This window comes from Canis lupus, chromosome 27 (assembly GCF_048164855.1).
Source record: "Canis lupus baileyi chromosome 27, mCanLup2.hap1, whole genome shotgun sequence".
Lineage (NCBI taxonomy): Eukaryota > Metazoa > Chordata > Mammalia > Carnivora > Canidae > Canis > Canis lupus.
Genome location: NC_132864.1, coordinates 16,001,943 through 16,027,807, shown reverse-complemented (window position 1 = coordinate 16,027,807; position 25,865 = coordinate 16,001,943). Strand labels below are relative to the sequence as shown.

General features: G+C 38.7%; 1 protein-coding gene across 13 annotated transcripts in view; it reads left to right on the top strand.

Annotated features, from left to right (window-relative positions):
* The window catches only part of TMEM116 (transmembrane protein 116), a 138,575-nt gene that overhangs the window by 92,655 nt on the left and 20,055 nt on the right, over window positions 1-25,865 (top strand). For 3 of the 13 annotated variants that reach the window (XM_072802561.1, XM_072802562.1, XM_072802560.1), the window contains 6 exons: window positions 690-773; window positions 1,146-1,278; window positions 3,621-3,765; window positions 4,334-4,407; window positions 5,160-5,388; window positions 21,353-21,541. In XM_072802561.1, the coding sequence (XP_072658662.1) occupies window positions 690-773; window positions 1,146-1,278; window positions 3,621-3,765; window positions 4,334-4,407; window positions 5,160-5,388; window positions 21,353-21,423 (736 nt within the window). In that variant the 3' untranslated portion in view covers window positions 21,424-21,541. Of the gene's footprint in view, window positions 1-689; window positions 774-1,145; window positions 1,279-3,620; window positions 3,766-4,333; window positions 4,408-5,159; window positions 5,501-21,352; window positions 21,553-25,865 lie in introns of those variants that run through there. The other 10 variants (XM_072802567.1, XM_072802566.1, XR_012019208.1 and 7 more) reach the window with 9 other exon arrangements.

The window sequence follows — 25,865 nt, the reverse complement described above, 5'->3', positions numbered from 1 at the left end:
GATTTGCATTTTAGCCTTAATTCTGCCATTAACTCTATGTGACCTTCAACAAATATTTCCCTTTAAGTTTTTGGACTTCTAATCCCTTTTTATATCATAAAGAGTTATAGCAGATGGCTTTCAAGATCTCATCTACCTTTATAACACATTGGGTGAGTCTTAAAAGTATTTACCCCCCAAAGGGTCTGGATCTCATCTAAAGTAGTAGTCCTATCAGAGTTGATGTTAAGAGTTTGTAACTTTTATTTCTGGGTCTTTTCATCTTATAGGGACCTGGCTATATTTAGCTAGATAAATAATGGATTATTTAAATGTATACCTTGAGAAAGCTCCCAGGAAGGGGCTGATGAAAATGAAGCTATTCCTGGTTGTCATAGAATGTTAGCACAGAACTCCTTGTTAGATTTTTCCTTTCACTTTGACCCACACCCAAAGACTGTCTGTTAGGGTTCATTAATTTAGATATGAAATGCATTCTCCACTCCATTTACCTAGCAGTTGGACAAGAAGTATACATAAAGTTTTTGAGGCACTTTTCTTGAAGAAATTAAATGTGTGTGAGGGTGGGTGGGTGTGTATTTGTGGAGAGTAGAGGGGTGATGGAATTGAGAGAAGAACAGAGTATTTTATGAAGGGGAAAGAGCATAAAAATATCTGAATATTAGGTTGATATTTTTTTTTCCTCCCAGCCTGATACCTCTGCTGTTGATGATACCTGTATTCTGTCTGGGCAATATCAGTGAATGTTTCCACAACTTCACCCAGAGCCACAGGTAAGCAAGGATCAAATCTATCATTTTAATGGTAGACTACACCTTTTCTTTTTCATATAGAGATATGGAAAAGACTTTCTACATACATTCTGGCCAAGTTGTTTGTATTTGGAACAAGGTAATATGGAAATTTGGTGTAGTCTATAGAACAAGGTATAATCGAGTCAAAAAATACATAAGTAGAAATACAATGCAAAGTGACTGGAAGATAATGTGTATATGAGAAGGACTAAGGTATTATGGGCAAGGGTTGGCAAAATGATAAGTAAAATTTGCATACTTATTAAATTTTGTTGTACCAAATGGGTATCTCTCGTATCTCTCTAGTCTTGTATCCGTAGTAGTACTCTTGTCCATTGATTCTCTTCCTAGGTGTATTCTGATGTATTCACCATCAGCCATGGCTGAACTGCCTTCTGCCAACACATCAGTCTGTAGTGCACTTTATTTTTATGGGATCACCATTTTCCTGACCAGCTTTCTCCTCAGCCTCCTCACCATTGTGGTATGCCTTTCTAGAAAAAGGGAATTTGGAGGGATATGGCAGTATTTCCAGGGCCTGGGAAAAATGGGATGGAGAGACATTTCCTAAAGTCCCAGAACTAAGAAGGTAGCTAAGAGATATTGATAGTTTAATTACTACCTCAGTATTTGGGCTTCCCAAAATTAAACGATTAGTGGGGAAAGAGTCTATATTCACTAGGTGAGAATTATGCTCACCCTAGAACTAACTAATATATGTTCCTGTGGATCCTCATGGAAGACCACACCAGAAAACTAGTATATATCAAGTATACCCTTTATACAGGCTAACACTCCAGAACACAGGAAATATGCTTTGATTTAATTTGATAATTTTCCAAATAATGAAGAAGGTTTCTTTTCTATATGTGCATTTATGCTATGTCTAACTGGGATTAAAGTGGCTTAGGCATTTACTAAATACTCATTTAACATCATCAGAATGATGTACAGTTAAAATAATTTGCCGTGTAACAGTATGTTATTTACACATAAATGCATAGTACAAAATCAGCACACAAGCGAATATGCCTTTTTATTTGCCATATCTACTTTTCAGTGTCATTTTCTCCTCTCTTCACATGCTAGTTCAAGTATTACAAACTGCCTGCAGACCAGATTTATCCCACAGATATGTTTTGTTTTGCTGGCACAGCTGGCACATGTGTACCAAATCAATTTATGGAGTATTTCCTTTGACAACTTAAAAATAAGTTATAGAGATAGCTTGGCTCAAATCAGCATCTTTGTAAAGAGGGTGAAATGAATAGTTTATATTAGGATGGTTTTGATGTTCTACTGAATGACAAGAGAGGCAGGTATCTCAGAGCCTCACCTGGTGATTCTTGTTTGCCTCTTTATTTTTTTTTTTAAAGATTTTATTTATTTATTCACGAGAAACACAGAGAGAGATAGAGGCAGAGACACAGGCAGAGGGAGAAGCCGGCCTCATGCAGGGAGCCTGACGTAGGACTTGATCCTGGATCTCCAGGATCACACCCTGGGCTGAAGGCGGCACTAAACCTCTGAGCCACCAGGGCTGTCCCTTCCTTGTTTGCCTCTTTAAATAACCCAAGCTTCGGGTGCCTGGATGGCTCATTTGGTTAAGTGTCTGCCTTCAGCTCAGGTCATGATCTCAGGGTCCTAGGATCAAGCCCCAGAGTTGGACTCCTGGCTCAGCAAGGAGTCTGCTTCTCCCTCTCCCTCAGCCCCTCCCCCCTGCTCATGGTCCCATGCTCTTTCTCTCTCAAATAAATAAAATCTTAAAAAAAAATAACTCAAGCTTCAGTGGGCATTTAGAATCAGAACTGATTCTACTAGACATAAATATTCCCAAATAAGTAAAAGCCTCCTTTTGATTTCTGTGTATGTAGGGAAAGGAAATTACATGGCTAAATTTAATTAAATAATTGGCTTATTAACTTAGAAAATGGGTCTAGATTATTAGGGAAAATTTTAGATTTGTTACCAAGATTTGTACCAAGATTATTGCCTAATTTATTCCCCATAAAGAGTTTGTTGGACTTCTGAACTGATTTATATATTTTTTTCATTAACTTAATCTTATTTGAATAGCCCCCAAATGGAAGGGGAAAACTATCTATTTTCCATCTAAGGTCAAAAAGAGACTTCTTAAAACTTCTTTTGCTTAGAGTTGAGAATTTAAGCTCAGCCATGGTGCTAAAGTGTTTCTTTAAAAGAATTTTTTTAAGATTTATTTATTTATTTATTTATTTATTTATTTATTTATTTATTTATGATAGACATAGAGAGAGAGAGAGAGAGAGAGAGGCAGAGACACAGGAGGAGGGAGAAGCAGGCTCCATGCCGGGAGCCCGTTGCGGGACTCCATCCCAGGACTCCAGGATCACGCCCTGGGCCAAAGGCAGGCGCTAAACCGCTGAGCGACCCAGAGATCCCGTAAAGTGTTTCTTTTAAGGGTATTAAGCACAGAATACTTTCTAACACAATCTCTAGTGAAGTGTTTTTAAAAAGGGTCTGGTTAGATCTTAGCTTTGACTTCCCATACATTCTGTGATTAGCCTCACTTAGGAAAAAAAAGCCTGAGGGTTGATGTAAAGTTTATGTATTGAACATTGTAACCACAGGTTTGGCTATCTGTCCATTTCCCTTGGGCAAGCAAAAAGTTGACTCTGAAGATTATTTTCTTTCAGAAAAAGCCAGTCTTTGATGGCAAAGACAGGAGAATGAAATTTTCTGCTCTCAGATCCTGAGAGAAGTGATCCCTCTACAACAATAGGAAGCTAGAGCTGGGAAGTTTGGCCAAGCCTTAGGCAAACTACTCACTGCTGTACCCATGTTTAGGTCTTACTTATCCAAGCCCAGACTCTGTATAAGAAGTTTGTAAAATCAACTGGCTTCCTGGGGAGTGAACAGTGGGCAGTGATTCATATTGTGGAGCAGCGAGTTCGCTTCTACCCAGTGGCTTTCTTTTGCTGCTGGGGTCCAGGTAGGTATCTTAAGGGAAAGAGCCAGGTAATGAATGATGAGGGCACCTACTGGGTTCAGATCAAGCAAAATGGTCTCACCAAGAAGGATGACTGCAATTTGTAAAATTCCTGTCCAGCTGTAAAATCTATATTGGTCCCACTTTCTTCTTTTTCTTCCTGTGTTTTAGACATTAAGGTAATTGGACATGAAATGAAACCTAAGAGAGGAAACATCCTGATAGAACTCAGAGGTATTAACACCTGTCCTTTGTACTACACAAAGTGTAGTGAGGATCGGATAATGCTTATGAAAGAGCTTGATAAATTCTGAAATGCTAAGAAGTGCAACTTATCTTCCCATAGTGTGTCTTATCATCATTGCTACACTAATAACCTGCAAAGTTTAGTCAATGAGGAATAGAAGTTGTAGACCGAAGGCCCAGTGGTTTATGTAACTGATTAATCTCATTCTTAGTCTTTATTATGCCTATAGCTTTATTTCTCACAGTATGTAGGCATGTAGACTTGGGAATTTTATGCTCAAACAGGTGCGGCTGGCAAGAAGATTTATACTTTGTGTTTTCACAGTTGTCATTCTGATGATCATAAAGCTAACTAAGCCACAGGACATGAAGCTTCACATGGCCCTCTGTGTTCTCCAGGTAACACCTTCAACATCTTTTCTCACACCCTCTTATCCTGTTCTCTTATACTGCCATTATGCAGTAAGCACAGTTTTTTCCCTTAGCATATTTATTTCTGTGTTGCAAAAGAGAAAATGTATTATTTATATTCAGTTATGAAGAATGTGAAATTTTCCTCACAAAGCAGATACTTTTGTGAAAGTGCTGCCATGCATTCCAGAGCATATGTATCTCTAGTTAACTTCATCTTATTGGTGTTATTTTTAGGAATGGGTAACAAAAAGACAAGATCTACCAGATAATGTTTTTTATGAAACACTGATAGTGGTGATTTTCTCCCATTCAGGATGAATTGAATGGGATAAATTAGCTATTCTAGGTAAACGGGGAAAGAGGAATACAGAAATAGAATGATTCTCACTTTACCTCTTTCATCAGACTTAAGGTTTTTTTGGGTTATCTGATTATACTGATTGGGCATTGTTCTCAAGCCTCGCCTGGGAAATGGCGGTAATAAGGAAGAGCATTGAAACCAGTTCGTTTCCCTTATGTATATGCTAAGAAATATGACCAGGTCTCAGTCATCCGTAACAAGGTACAGTGTGAAGAGTAAGTTCAGGAAGAGCTAGACAAATATAAAAAACTGACACCAGATCTTGATGTTTGAGATATAGGAGATATAACAATGCTTTATAAATAAGGGGAACGGGTACTATTCCCTTGATCTTTGAAAATCTGAAGGATGGGTTCCATCACTTCATCTCCTCCAGGCTCTAACAGCATCATCCCAGGGTCTGCTCAACTGTGGAGTATATGGCTGGACCCAGTACAAGTTCTACCAACTAAAGCAAAAGGCTCGGCGTGATGCAGACACTCAAACACCATTATTATGCTCACAGAAGAGATTCTATAGCAGGGGCCTAGATACAATGGAGTCTACCCTTACTTTTGCTACTAGCCCTCCACCATCCTTTGAAACTGTAATACTGGAACATCCAGGTACTGGAATTACTCCACACTAATGGACTGAGAAGAGTGTTGGGGAATAACATCTCAAGTCTTTTCCAACCATGCCTTAAACTATGGAAGTGAAAGAGGATGTAGTGCTGTGGTTAGTAGCTTTTCTTCTTGATTTGAGCAGGGTCTCTCTGTTATTCTCAGATTCACTAGTGATTCTTAAAAGTCTTTGTTCAGGGAGGTGAAGTCACTGTCCTTCTAAGAGATAGACTCCTGTCACCTCAGTGAATACTAGATTTGTTTAAATCTCTTCTAGATAAGTTCCAGGTTGTTATTTATATGTGCCATTTCAGGTTCTCTACTCCAGCCATGGTTGTGGGGTAAGTAGGATGGCACGCAGTCATATTTTGCCAGTATTGTTATTCCCTTTGAGGTTGGACAAAGAAAGTCTTAGGTTTCAGTTCTTTGAAGAGTATTTGAAACTCAGAAGAAAGTAGAACAGTAACTACCAAAAAACTGATGGTGGGATCCTCAGGCACACCCTAGTCTCTTATTTGTTCAGTACTGTTCTAAGTCTTGACAGTAGGGACTATCTGCTCTAGGAAATTAAGGCCAATCTTGTGAAGTTACAGGGGATAATAATATTTATAAGAAATCAGGATTAAAAGAAATTTTAGGTATCAAAAACTCTCACCTCTCATTTATAAGCAGAAATCTAAAGGTAGGTTTCATAGTGCCTGGATATAGAATTAGGTTGGACCATATGAAATTACCATTTTTGTAGGTGAAAATGGCCTAATACCGTCAATTTTACATGGTTTAACCTACTGGTAAGTGCTCAATATATATTTATAGCATAAATGAATGAGTAAGTGAATGAATGGCTAGTAAGTAGAATTTGAACCTTTTGGGAAAGAAAAGATTCCCAGACTGCAGAGCCTCATTCAACAGTAGAAATGTCTAATCCATTTCTTCTTCTTCTCCTCTACCTTCTCCTCCTCCTCCTCCTTTTAAAAAGATTTTATTTATTTATTTGAGAGAGAGTGAGAGCAGGGAGTGGAGCAGAGGGAGAAAGACCAGAAGACTTTGCACTGAGCATGGAGCTTGACACAGGACTCTATACCAGCACCCTGAGATCATGACCTGAGCTGAAACCAAGAGTCAAACACTTAACCAGCTGAGCCACCCAGGTACCCCTTTCCTTCTTTAATCAAACAGCAAGTGATGTTTGTCCTCTCCAGTTAAGTTATGAACAAAGCCATGAGATGCCTGGGTGGCTCAGTGGTTGAGCATCTGCGTTTGGCTCAGGACGTAATCCTGGAGTCCGGGATTGAGTCCCACATCGGGCTCCCTGTGAGGAGCCTGCTTCTCCCTCTGCCTATGCCTCTGCCTCTCTCTGTGTGTCTCGCATGAATAAATAAATATAAAAAAGAAAAGTTATGAACAAAGCCAATCTGCTGAGGCCAGAGCAATAGATACTGTGATGCAAAAATGAAGAGGAAAGCCAAGTAGACAAAGTGACTGGAATGAGAATCATCTAAAACACCTGGAGCTAGTAATGAGATACTTCTCATCTGACATACTCCTTTGATCTAAGGAAAAATCCTTAAGATTAGAGCAGATTGACAGAATAGATTACAATGGGTGCTCTGAATCATAAGTTCCAGAGATCATTTTGAAGGAACTCTCTGTAGAAATGTTAGGGTGCTCAGTAATAGCTCTTTAAGTTCAAGGTCATAAACTTCAGCCTTACTATGGAGGATGAACTCTCCTTGTTATGTCAAGATCACATCTTGAGGCCTCTCATTGCCCCGTATCTCTGGAAACCTGATTTTTGGATGGCACAGAACAAGAAAGATTGCTTCATATAAGGAGCTGCTTTAAGTTCTTTTAATTTAAAATGAATAATTATTCAACATTTGGAGAGACAGATGGAAAAAAGGAAGAATTCCTATTTCCCTAGAACTTGAGGGACATCAAAGCTACAGAGTCCAGTCCAATTCTTAAACATTTCTTTTAGTGGGGTGCCTGGGTGGCTCAGTTGGGCGTCTGACTCTTGATTTCTGCTCAGATCATGATCTCCACATGGAGGAATTGAGCCCTACATCAAGCTTCATGCTCAGTGAAGAGTCTGCTTCTCCCTCTCCCTCTACGCTTTCTTTCTCTCTCTACCCTTCCCTCTCTCTCAAATAAATAAATCTTTAAAAAAAAAAAGGCCTTTTAATGTGACTTCATATTCAGCTTTATTACCAGAAAGAAGGCAATTATCAAATGTTTGTCAGGTTTGTTAATCTTGCTTTGATGAATTTTTTGCAGTGACACTGCTGTTAGATCTTCAGTGGATGTAAGTAAACAAAAAGATAACAGCAATGAGAAATAGTAAAAGGCTAGGCAAGATCCAGATTAGGATTATTAGCTTTTTGTCATACTGAGAGTCAGAGGGAACATGTAGAGTTGGGCCACTATTCAAACTGTCCCTATAACCCTTTGATTCACATGTAGGAGGGGTATAGATGTAGACACAGTGACATTCTTAAAATTTTTGTGAATACCCCTCCATGACATTTGTCCAGGTTGTAGTCATAGTGGAGTGTAGTGGTATCTAAGCAGGTTTGATTAATATGGATCTTCTGTAGACCACGTCGGGTACCATCCTTCATCTTCTTCTCATCATTTCTGTCTATGGCTTTACAAAACTCTGCTCTCCAATACTACATGTCCTACATGGGGAACTGGGTAAGCGTTTGATGTTTTTCAGTTCAGTCAACAGCCTTTCACATTTTGTGTCTTTGGCCTTGTACTTACTAAAGATGTTAGTCATCCCTTTTGATTGACTGCCACAGTTTTCAAACCTGCCCCCTTTGGTATTCTATGTAATGATACCAGCTTTCCAGGTAACCTTTGTGCCCTTTCCAAAAATTTTAACACACTGATGCTTCAGCATCAGCCCTGGTAACAGTAACCTTGTTCTTTGTAAGGAGTGCCATCTTGCTTGTAGATATCTATCTGGCATCACCTGGAGATGCCATTACAGTGTTCACAGGTCACACTCATCTACTCTGAGGCAGCAGGTTTAGAAATTTTCAGGTTTTGTAGAAGGATCCCAGATGTATAATCTGAACCTTTCTTCAGCTGGCATGAGGGCAGACAATAGTGATCCTTTTAATATTCAAGATACTCACAATCACATTCTTTTCCTTTCCTAGTGTCTTTTTTTTCCCTTTACAATATGACTTTCCAAGGGAGTGCCAGAGCTCAGGTTTGTTAAAAGGTAGTCTCTGTGCTTATGCAATTGCTAGGGGAAGTAGTCAGAGCTACAATTGCTGAAGTCCATTTGACAGTAAGAAATTCATGCATAGGACAGAGGTTCTGGCAATGACACTTGTAGGTCATAGTCATGCTTTGTTCCCAAGTTTTGGCCAAGCTCATAAGCCATAAAAGCTGCGAAATGTGGTATCTTTTCATGACAGAAAGATTCAACGCTGGTTGAATTCTTAGCAGTACAGGGGTACAGGGGATCCCTGGGTGGCGCAGTGGTTTGGTGCCTGCCTTTGGCCCAGGGCGCGATCCTGGAGACCCGGGATTGAATCCCACATCGGGCTCCCGGTGCATGGAGCCTGCTTCTCCCTCTGCCTGTGTCTCTGCCTCTCTGTCTCTGTGACTATCATAAATAAATTAAAAAAAAAAAAGAAAAAAAAAGAGAATTCTTAGCAGTACAGATACTATTAAGAAATGCATGACTCTGACTCTGGTACCTCCCAAGATTTTGGCTAATGATCATATGAGCAACATTATGCTTCACCCTTCTCAAAAGATGCCAGGCTCTCTAGCAGTTAAAATTTTGAAGTAGGGGATCCCTGGGTGGCGCAGCGGTTTGGCGCCTGCCTTTGGCCCAGGGCGCGATCCTGGAGACCCGGGATCGAATCCCACATCGGGCTCCCGGTGCATGGAGCCTGCTTCTCCCTCTGCCTGTGTCTCTGCGCCTCTCTCTCTCTCTCTGTGACTATCATAAATAAATAAAATTTAAAAATAAAATAAAATAAAATTTTGAAGTATTTCTTGCAAATTCAGGAAGATTTTCACTAAGTTTCTCTCTGTCCATATCTTCAACCCAATAAGTAATATTGTCACACTTAATTCCTTCATGTACCTGTTAACAGGAATATCCATTACCATCTGTTTGTCTTGGTGACATTATTATTCCACATTTGGAACTGCAAATTGTCAACCACAATAAACATTGCTGCATACTTGGAGAGTGGCCACATAAGGTTGTTGAAACCGAGGAGGGTTCTATTTTGCTCTGAAATTGTGAAGTGATTAAGAACTCCTCTTGTTTATCTCCACTCACTGCACAAGACTAACCAGATTTTAAAGATATGATGAAAAATATATGCCCAAAAAAAAAAAAAAAAAAAAAAAAAAAAGAAAAATATATGCCCAAAATTCTTTGAAGTATATTTAGACTTGATGCCAAAGACAGTGTCCTATAAAGTCAGGACTCCCTTTGTAGCCCTGAGCAAGTGCTGATAGTCAAAAGAGAATGCAAGTCACCCCCTGAACATACAGTTGTCCTGAATAAAAGGCATGTCCAACCCAGTATCCCATTTTGATGTGTATAAACAGGGAATTTCTTGATAAATAATCCTTTCTTTTGCTTCAATTTAATAATAGGCCATTTTCCTTGTATGAGCAGGATATAGGACACTTTTTCTGCTTTTTCTTCCAGTCCTTTGAATATTATCAAGTTGCTAGGGATGCCTATTCTATAATAAAGAGATTTTCATTTATAATGCATTCCTTGAAGAATAGTTACTATTAGCAATAAAATTATGTGCAACTCAGTATAGGAAGGGCTCATTCTCAAATGCCCCATTCAGGAATTCCTGGAAGAAAAATCATCCTAACCTTACTTGTGACCATTTGATTTCATAGAAGGAAGGGCAGAAGGGAGGCAAAGTAACTAGGGTTGTCATTGTCATGGCCCAGTTGAAACAACTGATAGTCTTGCACCCATGTCTTAGTTGCCTTCCCTGAGATCCAAATCTTTGCCAGTGACACAGTTGTTTAGCTAAAGCTCAAAGCTTTGCTGCCTGTTGCAAGGATAGCTGCTTCTACCTGAGAGTTATATGATATCTGTCGTTTGACTGTGGTTCTTTCTACTCCTGTTGTGCTCTCTCTTCTCAGAGTGTCCTTACTTTGCAACCTTCATCAAAGCACAACAGTGTTAGTGCCTCTTAACTGAGTTCCTGCTGTCTTCATAGAGGAGTATACCAAGGAGAGGAAACTTTCATAGGTCCTGCCAGTACTATGACTCAGGATGAGGCCCCAAGAAAAGAAAAAGGTATAACTTTCTTCCTTTAGTCCCAGTCCTCATGGAAGTCTTCCCCTCCTGTCATTCATTGTTCTTTTGAGTCATTGAAATGAAAGGTTTCCAGAGCAGGGGTTTGTGGATCTCTGTGTAGGTCACATTTTGTATCATTCCTACTCTGTACCACTCATCCCTTTTCAAACCTCCAGTCCCTTTTTATTTCTTTCTTTTTTTCTTTGTTATTCCCGGTATGTTTATTGTCTTATTCCTAGAATACATGTAAAGTATTAGAATAATTAACCCATGTCTCTGTTCTTTTTTCTCATCAGCCTAGTTTTATGAGGTCAAAATAATGTTTTCTCACATTATTTGGGTTAGTACTTCTCTATCTAGACCTACTCAGTATGATGATATTATTCATTTCGAATACAGTTAAGTTTGTATGTTACTGTTCATATTTCATTTTGGGTTTCCCCCCGCATTTTGGATGATGATGATGACTTTGAGGGCTTGTGAAATATTACCACGGTTCTAAAACTCAGTAGTATACCAAAAAATATGCAGAGTACACCTCCTTGAGCCTTTAATCTGCTTCCATGACCTACTTCTTTCTACCAAGTTCCCAACCACCAATCTTAATAGTACTTAGTTTATTTTTCCTGTATTTCTTTCTGCACAAATTAGCAAATACATGTATATTCTCTTGTATCTTCTCCTCTCTTCCCTTCCTTCCTTCTTTCTTTTCTTCCTTCTTTCCTTTCTTTCTTTTTTTTTTCTTTTTAAAGATTCTATTTGAGAGAGAGACAGAGACAGAGGGCATGAGAGAGAGAGTGAACACAAGCCAGGGGAAAGGGCAGAGGGAGAGGGAGAAGCAGAGAGGATAAGGTCTGTGGGGAGCCTGATGCAGGGCTTGTTCCCAGGACCCTGGGATCATGACCTGAGCCAAAGGCAGACACTTAGCCAACTGAGCCACCTAGGTGCCCATATCCTCCCTTTCTTATATAAATGTAGCATAAAATTTTGCATTTTCTTCTTTAAACTTAAAGATACATCCTGTAAATCATCCCATAGCAGGTCAATGAGATCTTCCTCATTCTATGTCTTTTTTACAGCTGCATAGTATTCCATTTTGTGGATATGATTTATGTAATCACTCTTCTACGTATGGACTTTGCAGTTGTTTACATTATTTTGAAATTACACACAACATCAACAAATAATTTTGCACATATATATTTTTGTGGAAGCAATTTTCTCCACAAAATGGGGAAGCAGTGTCTCTAACTGTAGATGAACTTTGTTTGATATTGCCAAATTCCCCTTCAAAGGGTTTTTCCAGTTGCATTCCCATCAACAATATATTAGAGTGCCTATTTTCCCACATTGTAAGCAACAGGATATGTTACCATGTCACAGAGTTTAATTTTCACCAAACTAATAGGTGAGAAGTGGCATCTCAGTATTGTTTAACTTGTATTTTTCTGGGATCCCTGGGTGGTGCAGTGGTTTGGCGCCTGCCTTTGGCCCAGGGCGTGATCCTGGAGACCCGGGATCGAATCCCACGTCAGGCTCCTGGTGCATGGAGCCTGCTTCTCCCTCTACCTGTGTCTCTTCCTCTCTCTCTCTCTCTGTGACTATCATAAATAAATTTAAAAAAATAAAAAAATAACTTGTATTTTTCTAATTTTGAATGAATTTGGACATGTTTTAATATGTTTAAGGACATTTTTGTATCTCCTAACAGTTATTTTTTCATGTCTTTTCCCCTTTTTCTATCAAGCTTTTGGTCTTTTTTTCTCTTTACCCTTTCTCCAGCTTTATTGAGGTATATAATTCATTAAGAAAATTGCATATATATTAAAGTGTATAACATGTTAACTTGATATATGTATATAATGTGGAAGTTTTATATACATATAAAATAAAAATTAAATATATTTATGAAATATAAACTTTCTAAAAGGCAAAGGAACAAGTACAGTTAAAATAATTTTGGAGAAGAATAACATACGGGAAGAACTCTGTTCAATTTGAAGACTGGTTTTGGTGATGGGAAAAATACATAGGTCAATCAAACAGAAAAGAGAACCCATATATGTATGGCCAACTAGTTTTTGACAGAGGAGTAATGGCAACTGCATGGAGGAAGGGCAATCTTTTCAACAAATGGTGCTGGAAAATTAGATATACCATAGATTAAAAAACAAAACAAAACAAAAGACCTCAACCTAAACTTCACATACACAAATCATCTTAAAATGGGTCACAGATCTAAATGTAAAATGTAAAACTTTAAAACTTTTTAGAAGAAAATATAGAACAGGACCTAGGGCTGGTGAGGAATTTTTAAACATACTACCAAAAGCATGATCCATAAAAGAAATCCGTAAATTGGACCTCATCAAAAGTTAAAACTCTTAATTTGTAAAAGACCTTGTTAAGAGTATGAAAAGACATGCTAAAAACCAGGAGAAAATATTTGCAAACACATATCTGATAAAGGACTCATCTAGAATATATAAAGAACTCTCATTACTCAACAATCCAGTTAGAGAATGGGCAAAAAACAGAGACATTTCACTGAATAGGGTATATGGATGGCAGACAAGTACATAAAAAGATGCTTAACATTAGTAGGCATTAGAGAAATGCAAATTAAGGCCCCATGAGAGATCACTACAGACCCATTAGAACAGCTAAAATTTGAAAAAAAAGACACAATGTCCAATGTTGGTAAGGATGCAGAGAAACTAGATCTTTCATACATTCCTGATAGTATAAAATTTTTTAGCTGCTCTAGAAAAGTTTCTTTAAAAAAATAAGTAGGTTGGGGTGACTGGATGATGGGCACTGAGAGGGACACTTGACAGGGTGAGCACTGGGTGATATGCTACATGTTGGCAAATTGAACTCCAGTAATAAAAAAAATAAGTAAATGGCATGGCTTAGCAATTAGGGTTATAGATATTGATCTCAGAGAAATGAAAATGTATGTCTTCATAAAAACTGTACTCAGGAGGAAGCCCAGGTGGCTCAGCGGTTTAGCACTGCCTTCAGCCCAGGGTGTGATCCTAGAGACCCAGGATCGAGTCCCACATCAGGCTCCCTGCATGGAGCCTGCTTCTCTCTCTGCCTGTGTCTATGCCTCTCTCTCTCTCTCTCTCTCTCTCTCTCTCTCTCTCTCATAAATAAATAAAATATTTAAGAAAACCTATATACAGAAAATCACAGCTTTATTTGTAATAGCCAAAAACTGGAAACAGCCAAAGTGTTGCTCAGTAGGCGAAAGGTTAAGCTGTGGTAAGTCCATGTCATGTATTAGCAGCAAAAAGGAATGAACCATTGATTCACAACACTTAGCTGGATTTCAAGGGCATTATGGTGAGCGAAAAATGCAATCTCAAAGGTTGTATACTATAAGGTTCCATTTGTATAACACTTCTGAAATGACAAAATTATAAAGATGGGTAACATATTAGTGTTTGTCAGGGCTTAGGGATAGCGGGGTGGGCAAGAAGTGGTAGTGTAACTATATAGAGGGGTAGCATGACTGAGAACTTTGTGATGATAGGATAGTCCTCTATCTGGATTGTGGTGGTAGTTTACAAAAATCTACACATATGATAAAATGGCATAGAACTATACACATTGTAACAATATCAGTGTCCTGGTTGTGATATTCTTCTGTATCAAAGGAGAGAAGCTCAGTGAAAGGTTTATATGACCTTTCTATCTTATTTGAAATTTCTTTTGAATTATTGCAAAATAAGTTTTTTAAAAAAAAACACGACTGCCAAACACATTTAAAAAACTAGAAATATTAGGAACAGCTGATAAAAACATAATTTAAGAGGAAGTTTTAAATATAGTATATATCTCACAGAATTTATCAGTATAGTAAGTAATAGTAAGTAATATCAGTATAGAGAATGGTATACACACAAAATAGAATAGAAACAAAAACCTCAACTTTATGGTCAACTAATATTCGACAAAGCAGGAAAGACTATCCATTGGAAAAAAGACAGTCTCTTCAATAAATGGTGCTGGGAAAATTGAACATCCACATGCAGACCATTCTCTTACACCATACACAAAGATAAACTCAAAATGGATGAAAGATCTAAATGTGAGACAAGAATCCATTAAAATCCTAGAGAACACAGGCAACACTCTTTTTGAACTTGGTCACAGCAACTTCTTGCAAGATACATCCACGAAGGCAAGAGAAACAAAAGCAAAAATGAACTATTGGGACTTCATCAAGATAAAAAGCTTCTGCACAGCAAAAGAAACAGCCAACAAAACTCAAAGACAACCTACAGAATGGGAGAAGAGATTTGCAAATGACGTATCAGATAAAGGGCTCGTATCCAAGATATATAAAAAACTTATTAAACTCAACACCAAAGAAACAATCCAATCATGAAATGGGCAAAAGACATGAACAAAAATTTCACAGAGGAAGACATAGACATGGCCAACAAGCACATGAGAAAATGCTCCGCATCACTTGCCATCAGAGAAATACAAATCAAAACCACAATGAGATACTGCCTCACACCAGTGAGAATGGTGAAAATTAACAAGACAGGAAACAACCAATGTTGGAGAGGATGTGGAGAAAGGGGAACCCTCTTGCACTGTTGGTGGGAATGTGAACTGGTGTAGCCACTCTGGAAAACTGTGTGGAGGTTCCTCAAAGAGTTAAAAATAGATCTGGGGATCCCTGGGTGGCGCAGTGGTTTGGCGCATGCCTTTGGCCCAGGGCGCGATCCTGGAGACCCGGGATTGAATCCCATGTCAGACTCCCGGTACATGGAGCCTGCTTCTTTCTCTGCCTTTGTCTCTGCCTCTCTCTCTCTCTCTCTCTGTGTGACTATCATAAATAAATAAAAATAAAAATAGATCTGCCCTAAGACCCAGCAATTGCACTGCTGGGGATTTACCCCAAAGATACAGATGCAGTGAAATGCCAGGACACCTGCACCCCGATGTTTATAGCAGCAATGTCCACAATAGCCAAACTGCGGAAGGAGCCTCGGTGTCCATCGAAAGATGAATGGATAAAAAAGATGTGTTATATGTATGCAATGGAGTATTACTCAGCTATTAGAAACGACAAATACCCACTATTTGCTTCGACGTGGATGGAACTGGAGGGTATTCTGCTGAGTGAAATAAGTTAATTGGAAAAGGACAAACATTATATGGTCTCATTCATTTGGGGAATATAAAAATTAGTGAAAGGGAATAAAGAGAAAGAGAAAATGAGTGAAAATATCAGTGAGGGTGACAAAACATGAGAGACACCTAACTCTGGGAAATGGACAAGGGGTGGTGGAAAGGGAGGTGGGCGGGGGGTTGGGGTGACTGAGTGATGGGCACTGAGGTGGGCACTTGGCGGGATGAGCACTGGGTGTTATGCTAAATGTTGGCAAATTGAACTCCAATAAAAAAATTAAAAGAAACAAGTTTGATATTTTATACACATACATATGATTTTTGTTTCCTACAGAAAGTACGTATTTTTCTCTTATGCCCATTGAATAACTAAAAATCAGTGATGAAAAAAATCAGGAATTTTGCAATAAGCAATTGGGGAAGGGGACATTAGCAAGATGACAGAATGGTAAACCCTGAACCCTCATTTCCCTCAGAAACAAACATATACAGCAGCATTTCACAGATTCTCTTTTTGAGAAATCAAGATACTAATTGAAAGTCTCCTGTACCCCAAGTGAACATGCAACCAGACTCACAAAGCTTATAGGGACATTGGGGACACCTTCTTGCCAGGATCCCTATCCCTGGAATAGTGCTATATAATCAGAAAGAGACAAACACACCCCAGCTCCCAGCTTCTTCCACAGGAAAGAAGGGGGTTGATTTGCATTTCCAGTACCTACATTTTCTGGGAGGGCTCTCCAGAGGATGCTTTTGTCATAATATTGGAGCTCTGATGGGACTTGCACAGTCTGGCTTCCCTGGGAGAGAACAGAGATGGCAGTTTGGACTGATAGACATCATAGTATCTACCCCTGCTCATCACAGAGTGAGAAGATGAAAAATCCCAGCTCGGCTTCTCCTTGAGGAAGGAAATAATTTATATATCATATGTCCCAACTTTTCCATGGTTGTTCTAAAACTGGCATCAGTCTTATAGACTTGGAACCTTGAGAATTTAATGCAATGTAGCCACCTGACAAAGAACAGAGATTGTGGTTTGGACTGATGGAATGCCATAGCTCCTCCTTATGGCTTAGCACAGAGCAAAGAGACAAAAACACAGCTTTCTGCTGTTCCTGGGGGAAGTAAAGAGTTTGTAGAGATGCCCAGAATCTCTGGCCAGACTGATCGGTGGATGTCTTCTGTATGAGGCCAGTCCATGATGACTGAGGGAGGTGCATGCTTTGTTTAAAACACCAACACCAACAGAGAGAGTCAAGGAAAATAAAGAATCAGGCAGATAAGTATCAAATAAAGGCATAAGATAAATCACCAGAAATAAACCCTAGTGAAATGGAGATTTATGATTTACTTAATGGAGAATTCAAAATAACCATAATAAAAATGCTCACTGAGGTCAAGAGAATAATGCATGAACAAAGTGATAATTTCAACATGGCAGTAGAATATATATATATTTTTTAATAGAAATGGAGCTGAAGAACACAATAACTGAACTAAAAAATTCACGAGAAGGGTTCAATATCAGACCAGATCAAGCAGAAGAAAGGATAAGTGGAACTCAAAGACAGATCCTTGGAAATAATTCAGTCAGAGGAGCAAAAAGAAAACAAATGAAAATGAAATCTTAAGGGACTTAGCAGATACCATAAAGAAGAGCAATATACACATTATAGGAGTCCCAGAAGGAGGACAGGGGATTAAAAAGTGATCAGAAAGCTTATTCAAAGGAATAGAAGCTGAAAATGTTACAATTCTGGAGAAGGAAATGTACATACAGATTGATGAAAACTAGAGAACACCAAACAGTAGTCCAAAGATAGCCACACTGAGATATGTTATAATTAAATTGTCAAAAATCAAAGACAAAGAGGAGTTTGAAAGAAGCAAGAGAAAAGTGATTTCTCATATACAAGGGAACATTTATGACTCTCAGTGTTTTTGTGTGTGTGTGTGTGTGTGTGTGTGTGTGTGTGTGTGTTGTTGTTGTTGTTGTTTTTCGGAGACTTGGTAGGCTGAAAGGGAGTTGCATGATATATTCAAACTGAAAAAAATCCTGCCAACCAAGACTACTTTACCTGGCAAAATTATCCCTCAAAAATGGAGAGATAAAGGTTTCCCAAACAAAAGCTGAGGGAGTTCATCACTACTAGAACTGCCTTAAAAAGAAATGGTAAAGGGAGTTCTTCAGGTTGAAAGGATGTTAAAAAGTAACACAATAGCATAATATGAAATTCCTGATGCCTGAGTGGCTCAGTGGTTGAAAGTCGGCCATTGGCTCAGGGTGTGTCCCGGTGGGATCAGATCCTGCATCAGGCTCCAGGAGAGGAGCCTGCTTCTCCCTCTGCCTATGTCTCTGCCTCTCTCTGTGTGTCTGTCATGAAAAAATAAATAAAATCTTTATTTTTATTTATTTTTTTAATAAAATAATTTTTATTGGTGTTCAATTTACCAACATACAGAATAACACCCAGTGCTCATCCCGTCAAGTGTCCCCCTCAGTACCCGTCACCCACTCACCCCCACCCCCCGCCCTCCTCCCCTTCCACCACCCCCAGTTTGTTTCCCAGAGTTAGGAGTCTTTATGTTCTGTCTCCCTTTCTGATATTTCCCACACATTTCTTCTCCATTCCCTTATATTCCCTTTCACTATTATTTATATTCCCCAAATGAATGAGAACATATAATGTTTGTCCTTCTCCGATTGACTTACTTCACTCAGCATAATACCCTTCAGTTCCATCCACTTTGAAGCAAATGGTGGGTATTTGTCGTTTCTAATGGCTGAGTAATATTCCATTGTATACATAAACCACATCTTCTTTATCCATTCATCTTTCGATGGACACCGAGGCTCCTTCCACAGTTTGGCTATTGTGGACATTGCTGCTATAAACATCGGGGTGCAGGTGTCCCAGCGTTTCATTGCATCTGAATCTTTGGGGTAAATCAAATAAAATCTTTAAAAAAATATATGAAACTCATTGGTAAAGGCAAATATATAGATAAATACAGAATACTGTATCACTGTAATGGTGATGAGTAAGTAATTTTTAATTCTAGTATAAAAGTTGAAGGACTAAAGTATTAAAAGTAACTAAAAATATATTAAAAGATATAATATGAATAGATGCTAATTCAATGGCAATAACAAAGTAGGGGGAGGGAAGAAGTTAAAATGTTGAGTTCTTTATGTGATTAAGCTTAAGTTGTTATCAGCTTTAAATAGACTCTTCTAACTATATTTTATGTAAGCCCCAAGGTAACCACAAAAAATACCAGTAGAAATTACAAAAGAAAAAAGAAAGGAAAAAAAAAAAAAGAAAAAAGAAAGGAATTACAACATATCAATACCAAAAAATTCAACAAAACAGAAAGGAAGACAGAAGAAAGGAAAAGGCAGACCAAAGAACTGCAGGACTAACAGAAAACAGCAAAATAGCAATATTAAATCCTTCACTATCAGTAATTACTTTAAATTTAAACAGTTGAGGGGCACCTAGGTGGCTCCATTGGTTAAGCAACCAACTCTTGATTTCGGCTCAGGCTGTGATCTCAGGGTTCTGAGATCAAGCCCTTGTCGGGCTCTGCACTAGGCATGGAGACTGCTTAAGATTCTCTCTCTTCCACTTCCTCTGCCCCTCTCCCCTCTTAAAAAATGAAATTAGTGAGGCACCTGAATGGCTCAGTGGTTGAACATTGGTATTGGTCTTTGGCTCAGGTCTTGATCCCAGGGTTCTGGGATCAAGTCCCACATCAGGCTCCCCACAGGGAGTCTGCTTCTCCCTCTGCCTCTTTCTCTCTCTCTCTCTCTCATAAATAAAATCTTTTTAAAAATGGAATTAGAAAATACCTCAAGACAAATGAAAATACAGCACATTGAAACTTATGAGATGTAGCAAAAGCAATACTAAGAGGGATGGCACCAAATCAGTATTGAAAAAGAACAACAGGGGAATCCCTGGGTGGCTCAGTGGTTTAGCACCTGCCTTCAGCCCAGGGCATGATCCTGGAGTTCCAGGATCAAGTCCTGCATCAGGCTCCTTGCATGGAGTCTGCCTCTCTCTCTCTCTCTCTCTCTCTCTCTCTCTCTCTCTCTCTCTCTCCCTCTCATAAATAAACAAACAAACAAATAAATAAATAATTTTTAAAAAGAGCAACAAACTTGGAGGCATCACATTTCTTGACTCCAAAACGTATTACAAAGCTACAGTATTCAAAACAATACGATACTGGCATTAAGGCAGATACACAGACAAATGAAACAGGAATTGACACTGATGTGGCCAACTGATCTTCAACAAGGGTGCCAAGAATACACAATTGGGAAAGAATAGTCTCCTCATCAAATGATGTTGGGAAAACTAGACATCTACATGCAAAAGAATGAAATTGGACTCTTACATTATACACAAAAATCAACTCAAAATGAATTAAACACTTAAATGTAAGACCTGAAACTGTAAGCCTCCTAGAAGAAGGACATCGCCATGACATTGGTCTTGGAATGATTTCATAGTTATGCTACCAGAAAAATAAGAAACAAAACCAAAGAGTATGAGTATCATAAAAAAGGCAAAAAAGAAATACAAATCTTGTGTATTGAAGGAAAATACCATGTTCAAAAAGATTTTATGCCAGAAACATAAGCATGAGTTTGGCATTAAGAAATGCATCATCATAATTCATTACAAAACTTAAAGGATAAAAAAAGTGAACATAAGAATACATGCCAAAAATTGTTAAAATTCACCAGCTATTCCAATTTTTGAAAATTTCATGAGACTATGAAGATACTACATAAACATGGTAAAGACACCAAAATCTAATGGCAAATAACATTTTATTTTTTTTAATTTTTATTTATTTATGATAGTCACACAGAGAGAGGCAGAGACACAGGCAGAGGGAGAAGCAGGCTCCATGCACCAGGAGCCCGACGTGGGATTCGATCCCGGGTCTCCAGGATCGCGCCCTGGGCCAAAGGCAGGCGCCAAACCGCTGCACCACCCAGAGATCCCCGCAAATAACATTTTAATTACTGAAATACTGAAGGTTTTTACACTTCAAATCTCTTTCTTTTTTGCCTTTTTGTCCTAGTCAATTTGAATAACTTCCAGCAGATTCTCCCCAACATAAGACTTTGTCATGGAAGTTTAATTTTAAAAACTCGTAGTCCCTGGACTTTTCTGGTACCTTCACACTTTACAGTTGACCTCTTGCACTCTCCCCAAAACTGAAGTGTCAGAAACCCTTTCTAATTTCAGGTGTTTTGTTTTTTGTTTTGTTTTGGCGAATTGGTTCCCTATGCTGCCTAGAGTATCTGTTTGATAGTTAGGATTTCTCCTGTTCTGGGGTCCAGTCAGCATCTTATTACTCTTCTCTAATTTATCTCTGACAGATACTAATACCACTTGGCTCTTAGAGCTATCAGTAATTTATCTTTATCTATGCATGCTTTGGAGTTTGTGAGATGCCTTATCACCTTTTTGTTGTTGTTTGTAGGTTTTGATTTTACCATCCTGGTGCTTTGTCTGTCTTCTGTGGAGTGGTTTGAAGAAATTTTGAAAAACTGAAGTCTGCTGCCACTTTCTGCAAATCTCCCTTCCGTTCTCATATTTAAATTTGTTTCCTAACCATTAAAAAATAGAATGGTACATCCTATGGCAAATAGTTTTTTTCCATGGACTATGACATGCAGCCTTATTCAAAAAGTTTTTGTTTTTATTTTTGTTTTTTTTTTCTAAACTAGAAAACCTGAATTCAAGTCCCAACTTGGTTATTTGCAAATTGTTATTTTTGTCATTTAATCTATTGAGCATCAGCTTCTTGTTTGTAAAGTGGAAATAACAATATCTATATGAATTTTTTGATTATTCAACAGCATTTCTAGAAATGCTTTGCAAAGTAAGAAGTGTGATGCAAGTATGAAATATTGATACTTCTTCAAAGTTTCCCTTTGAGAACTTTCCCAGGATCAGGATTTCCCCTTTCCCATGAATGTTTTTCCAAAAAGTTTTTTTAAAAGATTTTACTTGTTTATTCATGAGAGAGAGAGAGACAGAGAGGCAGAGACACAAGCAGAGGGAGAAGCAGGTTCCATGCAGGGAACCTGATGTGGGACTTGATCCCGGGTCTCCAGGATCACACCCTGGGCTGAAGGCAGCGCTAAACTGCTGAGCTACCCAGGATGCCCTCCAAAAAGTTTTTTTTTTTTTTTAATTGAAAGAGAGTACAGCAAAGTTCTTACTATATCATCAGAAATATTTGACCCATCACAGAGGCTCAGTGAATTAGCCAGGCATGAAATCCTTTGCAGAAGAGACAATGTCTTTGCCCAGATACCTTGATGCTGCTTTAATTGAATTGCATCAGATATAGTAAACATTTATAATGCCCAAGATCCTACCAGACCACTACCTTTGAAGAGCTTATATGTGATATGGACCCATCTCGAAAACATAATGAGGGATCCCTGGGTGGCGCAGCGGTTTAGCGCCTGCCTTTGGCCCAAGGCGCGATCCTGGAGACCCGGGATCGAATCCCACGTCGGGCTCCTGGTGCATGCTTCTCCCTCTGCCTGTGTTTCTGCCTCTCTCTCTCTCTCTGTGTGTGTGACTATCATAAATAAATAAAAAATTTAAAAAAAAAGAAAACATAATGAGGCTTTAAAAGCATGACATTATGTTATACATATACTTTGTACATAAAACAACCCCATATAGTTTCTGCCTCAAAATAGACAAAACTGATAATAATCATGTACAATAGGGAGGACTGCGAAGAAGTGATGAAGAGAGATTTAGCTTTATTTTTAATGTTTTTCACTTTTTATTTTTTAATAATAAATTTATTTTTTATAGGTGTTCAATTTGCCAACATACAGAATAACACCTAGTACTCATCCCGTCAAGTGCCCCCCTCAGTGCTTGTCACCCATTCACCACCACCCCCCCGCCCTCCTCCCCTTCCACCACCCCTAGTTCGTTTCCCAAAGTTAGGAGTCTTTATGTTCTGTCTCCCTTTCTGATATTTCCCACACATTTCTTCTCCCTTCCCTTATATTCCCTTTCACTATTTTTTATATTCCCCAAATGAATGAGAACATATAATGTTTGTCCTTCTCCAATTGACTTACTTCACTCAGCATAATACCCTCCAGTTCCATCCACGTTGAAGCAAATGGTGGGTATTTGTCGTTTCTAATGGCTGAGTAATATTCCATTGTACACATAAACCACATCTTCTTTATCCATTCATCTTTCGATGGACACCGAGGCTCCTTCCACAGTTTGGCTATTGTGGACATTGCTGCTATAAACATTGGGGTGCAGGTGTCCTGGCGTTTCATTGCATCTGTATCTTTGGGGTAAATCCCCAAGAGTGCAATTGCTGGGTCATAGGGCAGGTCTATTTTTAACTCTTTGAGGAACCTCCATACAGTTTTCCAGAGTGGCTGTACCAGTTCACAGTCCCACCAACAGTGTAAGAGGGTTCCCTTTTCTCCGCATCCTCTCCAACATTTGTGGTTTCCTGCCTTGTTAATTTTCCCCATTCTCACTGGTGTGAGGTGGTATCTCATTGTGGTTTTGATTTGTATTTCCCTGATGGCAAGTGACGCGGAGCATTTACTCATGTGCATGTTGGCCATGTCTATGTCTTCCTCTGTGAGATTTCTCTTCATGTCTTTTGCCCATTTCATGATTGGATTGTTTGTTTCTTTGCTGTTGAGTTTAATAAGTTCTTTATAGATCTTGGAAACTAGGCCTTTATCTGATACGTCATTTGCAAATATCTGCTCCCATTCTGTAGGTTGTCTTTGAGTTTTGCTGACGGTACCTTTTGCTTTGCAAAAGCTTCTTATCTTGATGAAGTCCCAATAGTTCATTTTTGCTTTTGTTTCTTTTGCCTTCGTGGATGTATCTTGCAAGAAGTTACTGTGGCTGAGTTCAAAAAGGGTGTTGCCTGTGTTCTCTTCTAGGATTTTGATGGAATCTTGTCTCACATTAAGATCTTTCATCCATTTTGAGTTTATCTTTCTGTATGGTGCAAGAGAGTGGTCTATTTTCATTCTTCTGCATGTGGATGTCCAATTTTCCCAGCACCATTTATTGAAGAGACTGTCTTTCTTCCAATGGATAGTCTTTCCTCCTTTATCGAATATTAGTTGACCGTAAAGTTGAGGGTCCACTTCTGTATTCTCTATTCTGTTCCACTGATCTATGTGTCTGTTTTTGTGCCAGTACCACACTGTCTTGATGACCACAGCTTTGTAGTACAACCTGAAATCTGGCATTGTGATGCCCCCAGATATGGTTTTCTTTTTTAAAATTCCCCTGGCTATTCGGAGTCTTTTCTGATTCCACACAATCTTAAAATAATTTGTTCCAACTCTCTGAAGAAAGTCCATGGTATTTTGATAGAGATTGCATTAAACGTGCAAATTCCCCTGGGTAACATTGACATTTTCACAATATTAATTCTGCCAATCCATAAGCATGGAATATTTTTCCATGTCTTTGTGTCTTCCTCAATTTCCTTCAGAAGTGTTCTATAATTTTTAGGATATAGATCCTTTACCTCTTTAGGTTTATTCCTAGGTATCTTATGCTTTTGGGAGTAATTGTAAATGGGATTGACTCCTTAATTTCTCTTTCTTCAGTCTCATTGTTAGTGTATAGAATTGCCACTGGTTTCTGGGCATTGATTTTGTATGCTGCCACATTGTCAAATTGCTGTATGAGTTCTAGCAATCTTGGGGTGGAGGCTTTTGGGTTTTCTATGTAGAGTATCATGTCATCGGCGAAAAGGGAGAGTTTGACTTCTTCTTTGCCACTTTGAATGCCTTTAATGTCTTTTTGTTGTCTGATTGCTGAGGCTAGGACTTCCAGTACTATGTTGAATAGCAGTGGTGAGAGTGGACATCCCTTTCTTGTTCCTGATCTTAGGGGAAAGGCTCCCAGTGCTTCCCCATTGAGAATGATATTTGCTGTGGGCTTTTCATAGATGGCTTTTAAGATGTCGAGGAATGTTCCCTCTATCCCTACACTCTGAAGAGTTTTGATCAGGAATGGATGCTGTATTTTGTCAAAAGCTTTCTCTGCATCTAATGAGAGGATCATATGGTTCTTGGTTTTTCTCTTGCTGATATGATGAATCACATTGATTGTTTTACAAGTGTTGGACCAGCCTTGTGTCCCTGGGATAAATCCTACTTGGTCATGGTGAATAATTTTCTTAATGTATTGTTGGATCCTATTGGCTAGTATCTTGTTGAGAGTTTTTGCATCTGTGTTCATCAGGGATATTGGTCTGTAATTCTCCTTTTTGGTGGGGTCTTTGTCTGGTTTTGGAATTAAGGTGATGCTGGCCTCATAGAACGAATTTGGAAGTACTCCATCTCTTTCTATTTTTCCAAACAGCTTTAGTAGAATAGGCATGGTTTCTTCTTTAAACGTTTGATAGAATTCCCCTGGGAAGCCATCTGGCCCTGGACTTTTGTGTCTTGGGAGGTTTTTAATGACTGCTTCAATTTCCTCCCTGTTTATTGGCCTGTTCAGGTTTTCTATTTCTTCCTGTTCCAGTTTTGGTAGTTTGTGGCTTTTTGGTAGAAATGCGTCCATTTCTTCTAGATTGCCTAATTTATTGGCGTATAGCTGTTCATAATATGTTTTTAAAATCGTTTGTATTTCCTTGGTGTTGGTAGTGATCTCTCCTTTCTCATTCATGATTTTATTAATTTGAGTCTTCTTTCTCTTCTTTTTAATAAGGCTGGCTAATGGTTTATCTATCCTATTAATTCTTTCAAAGAACCAGCTCCTGGTTTTGTTGATCTGTTCCACAGTTCTTCTGGTCTCGATTTCATTGAGTTCTGTTCGAATCTTTATTAACTCTCTTCTGCTGGGTGTAGGATCTATTTGCTGTTTTTTCTCTAGCCCCTTTATGTATAAGGTTAGCTTTTGTATTTGAGTTCTTTCCAGTTTTTGAATGGATGCTTGTATTGCGATGTATTTCCCCC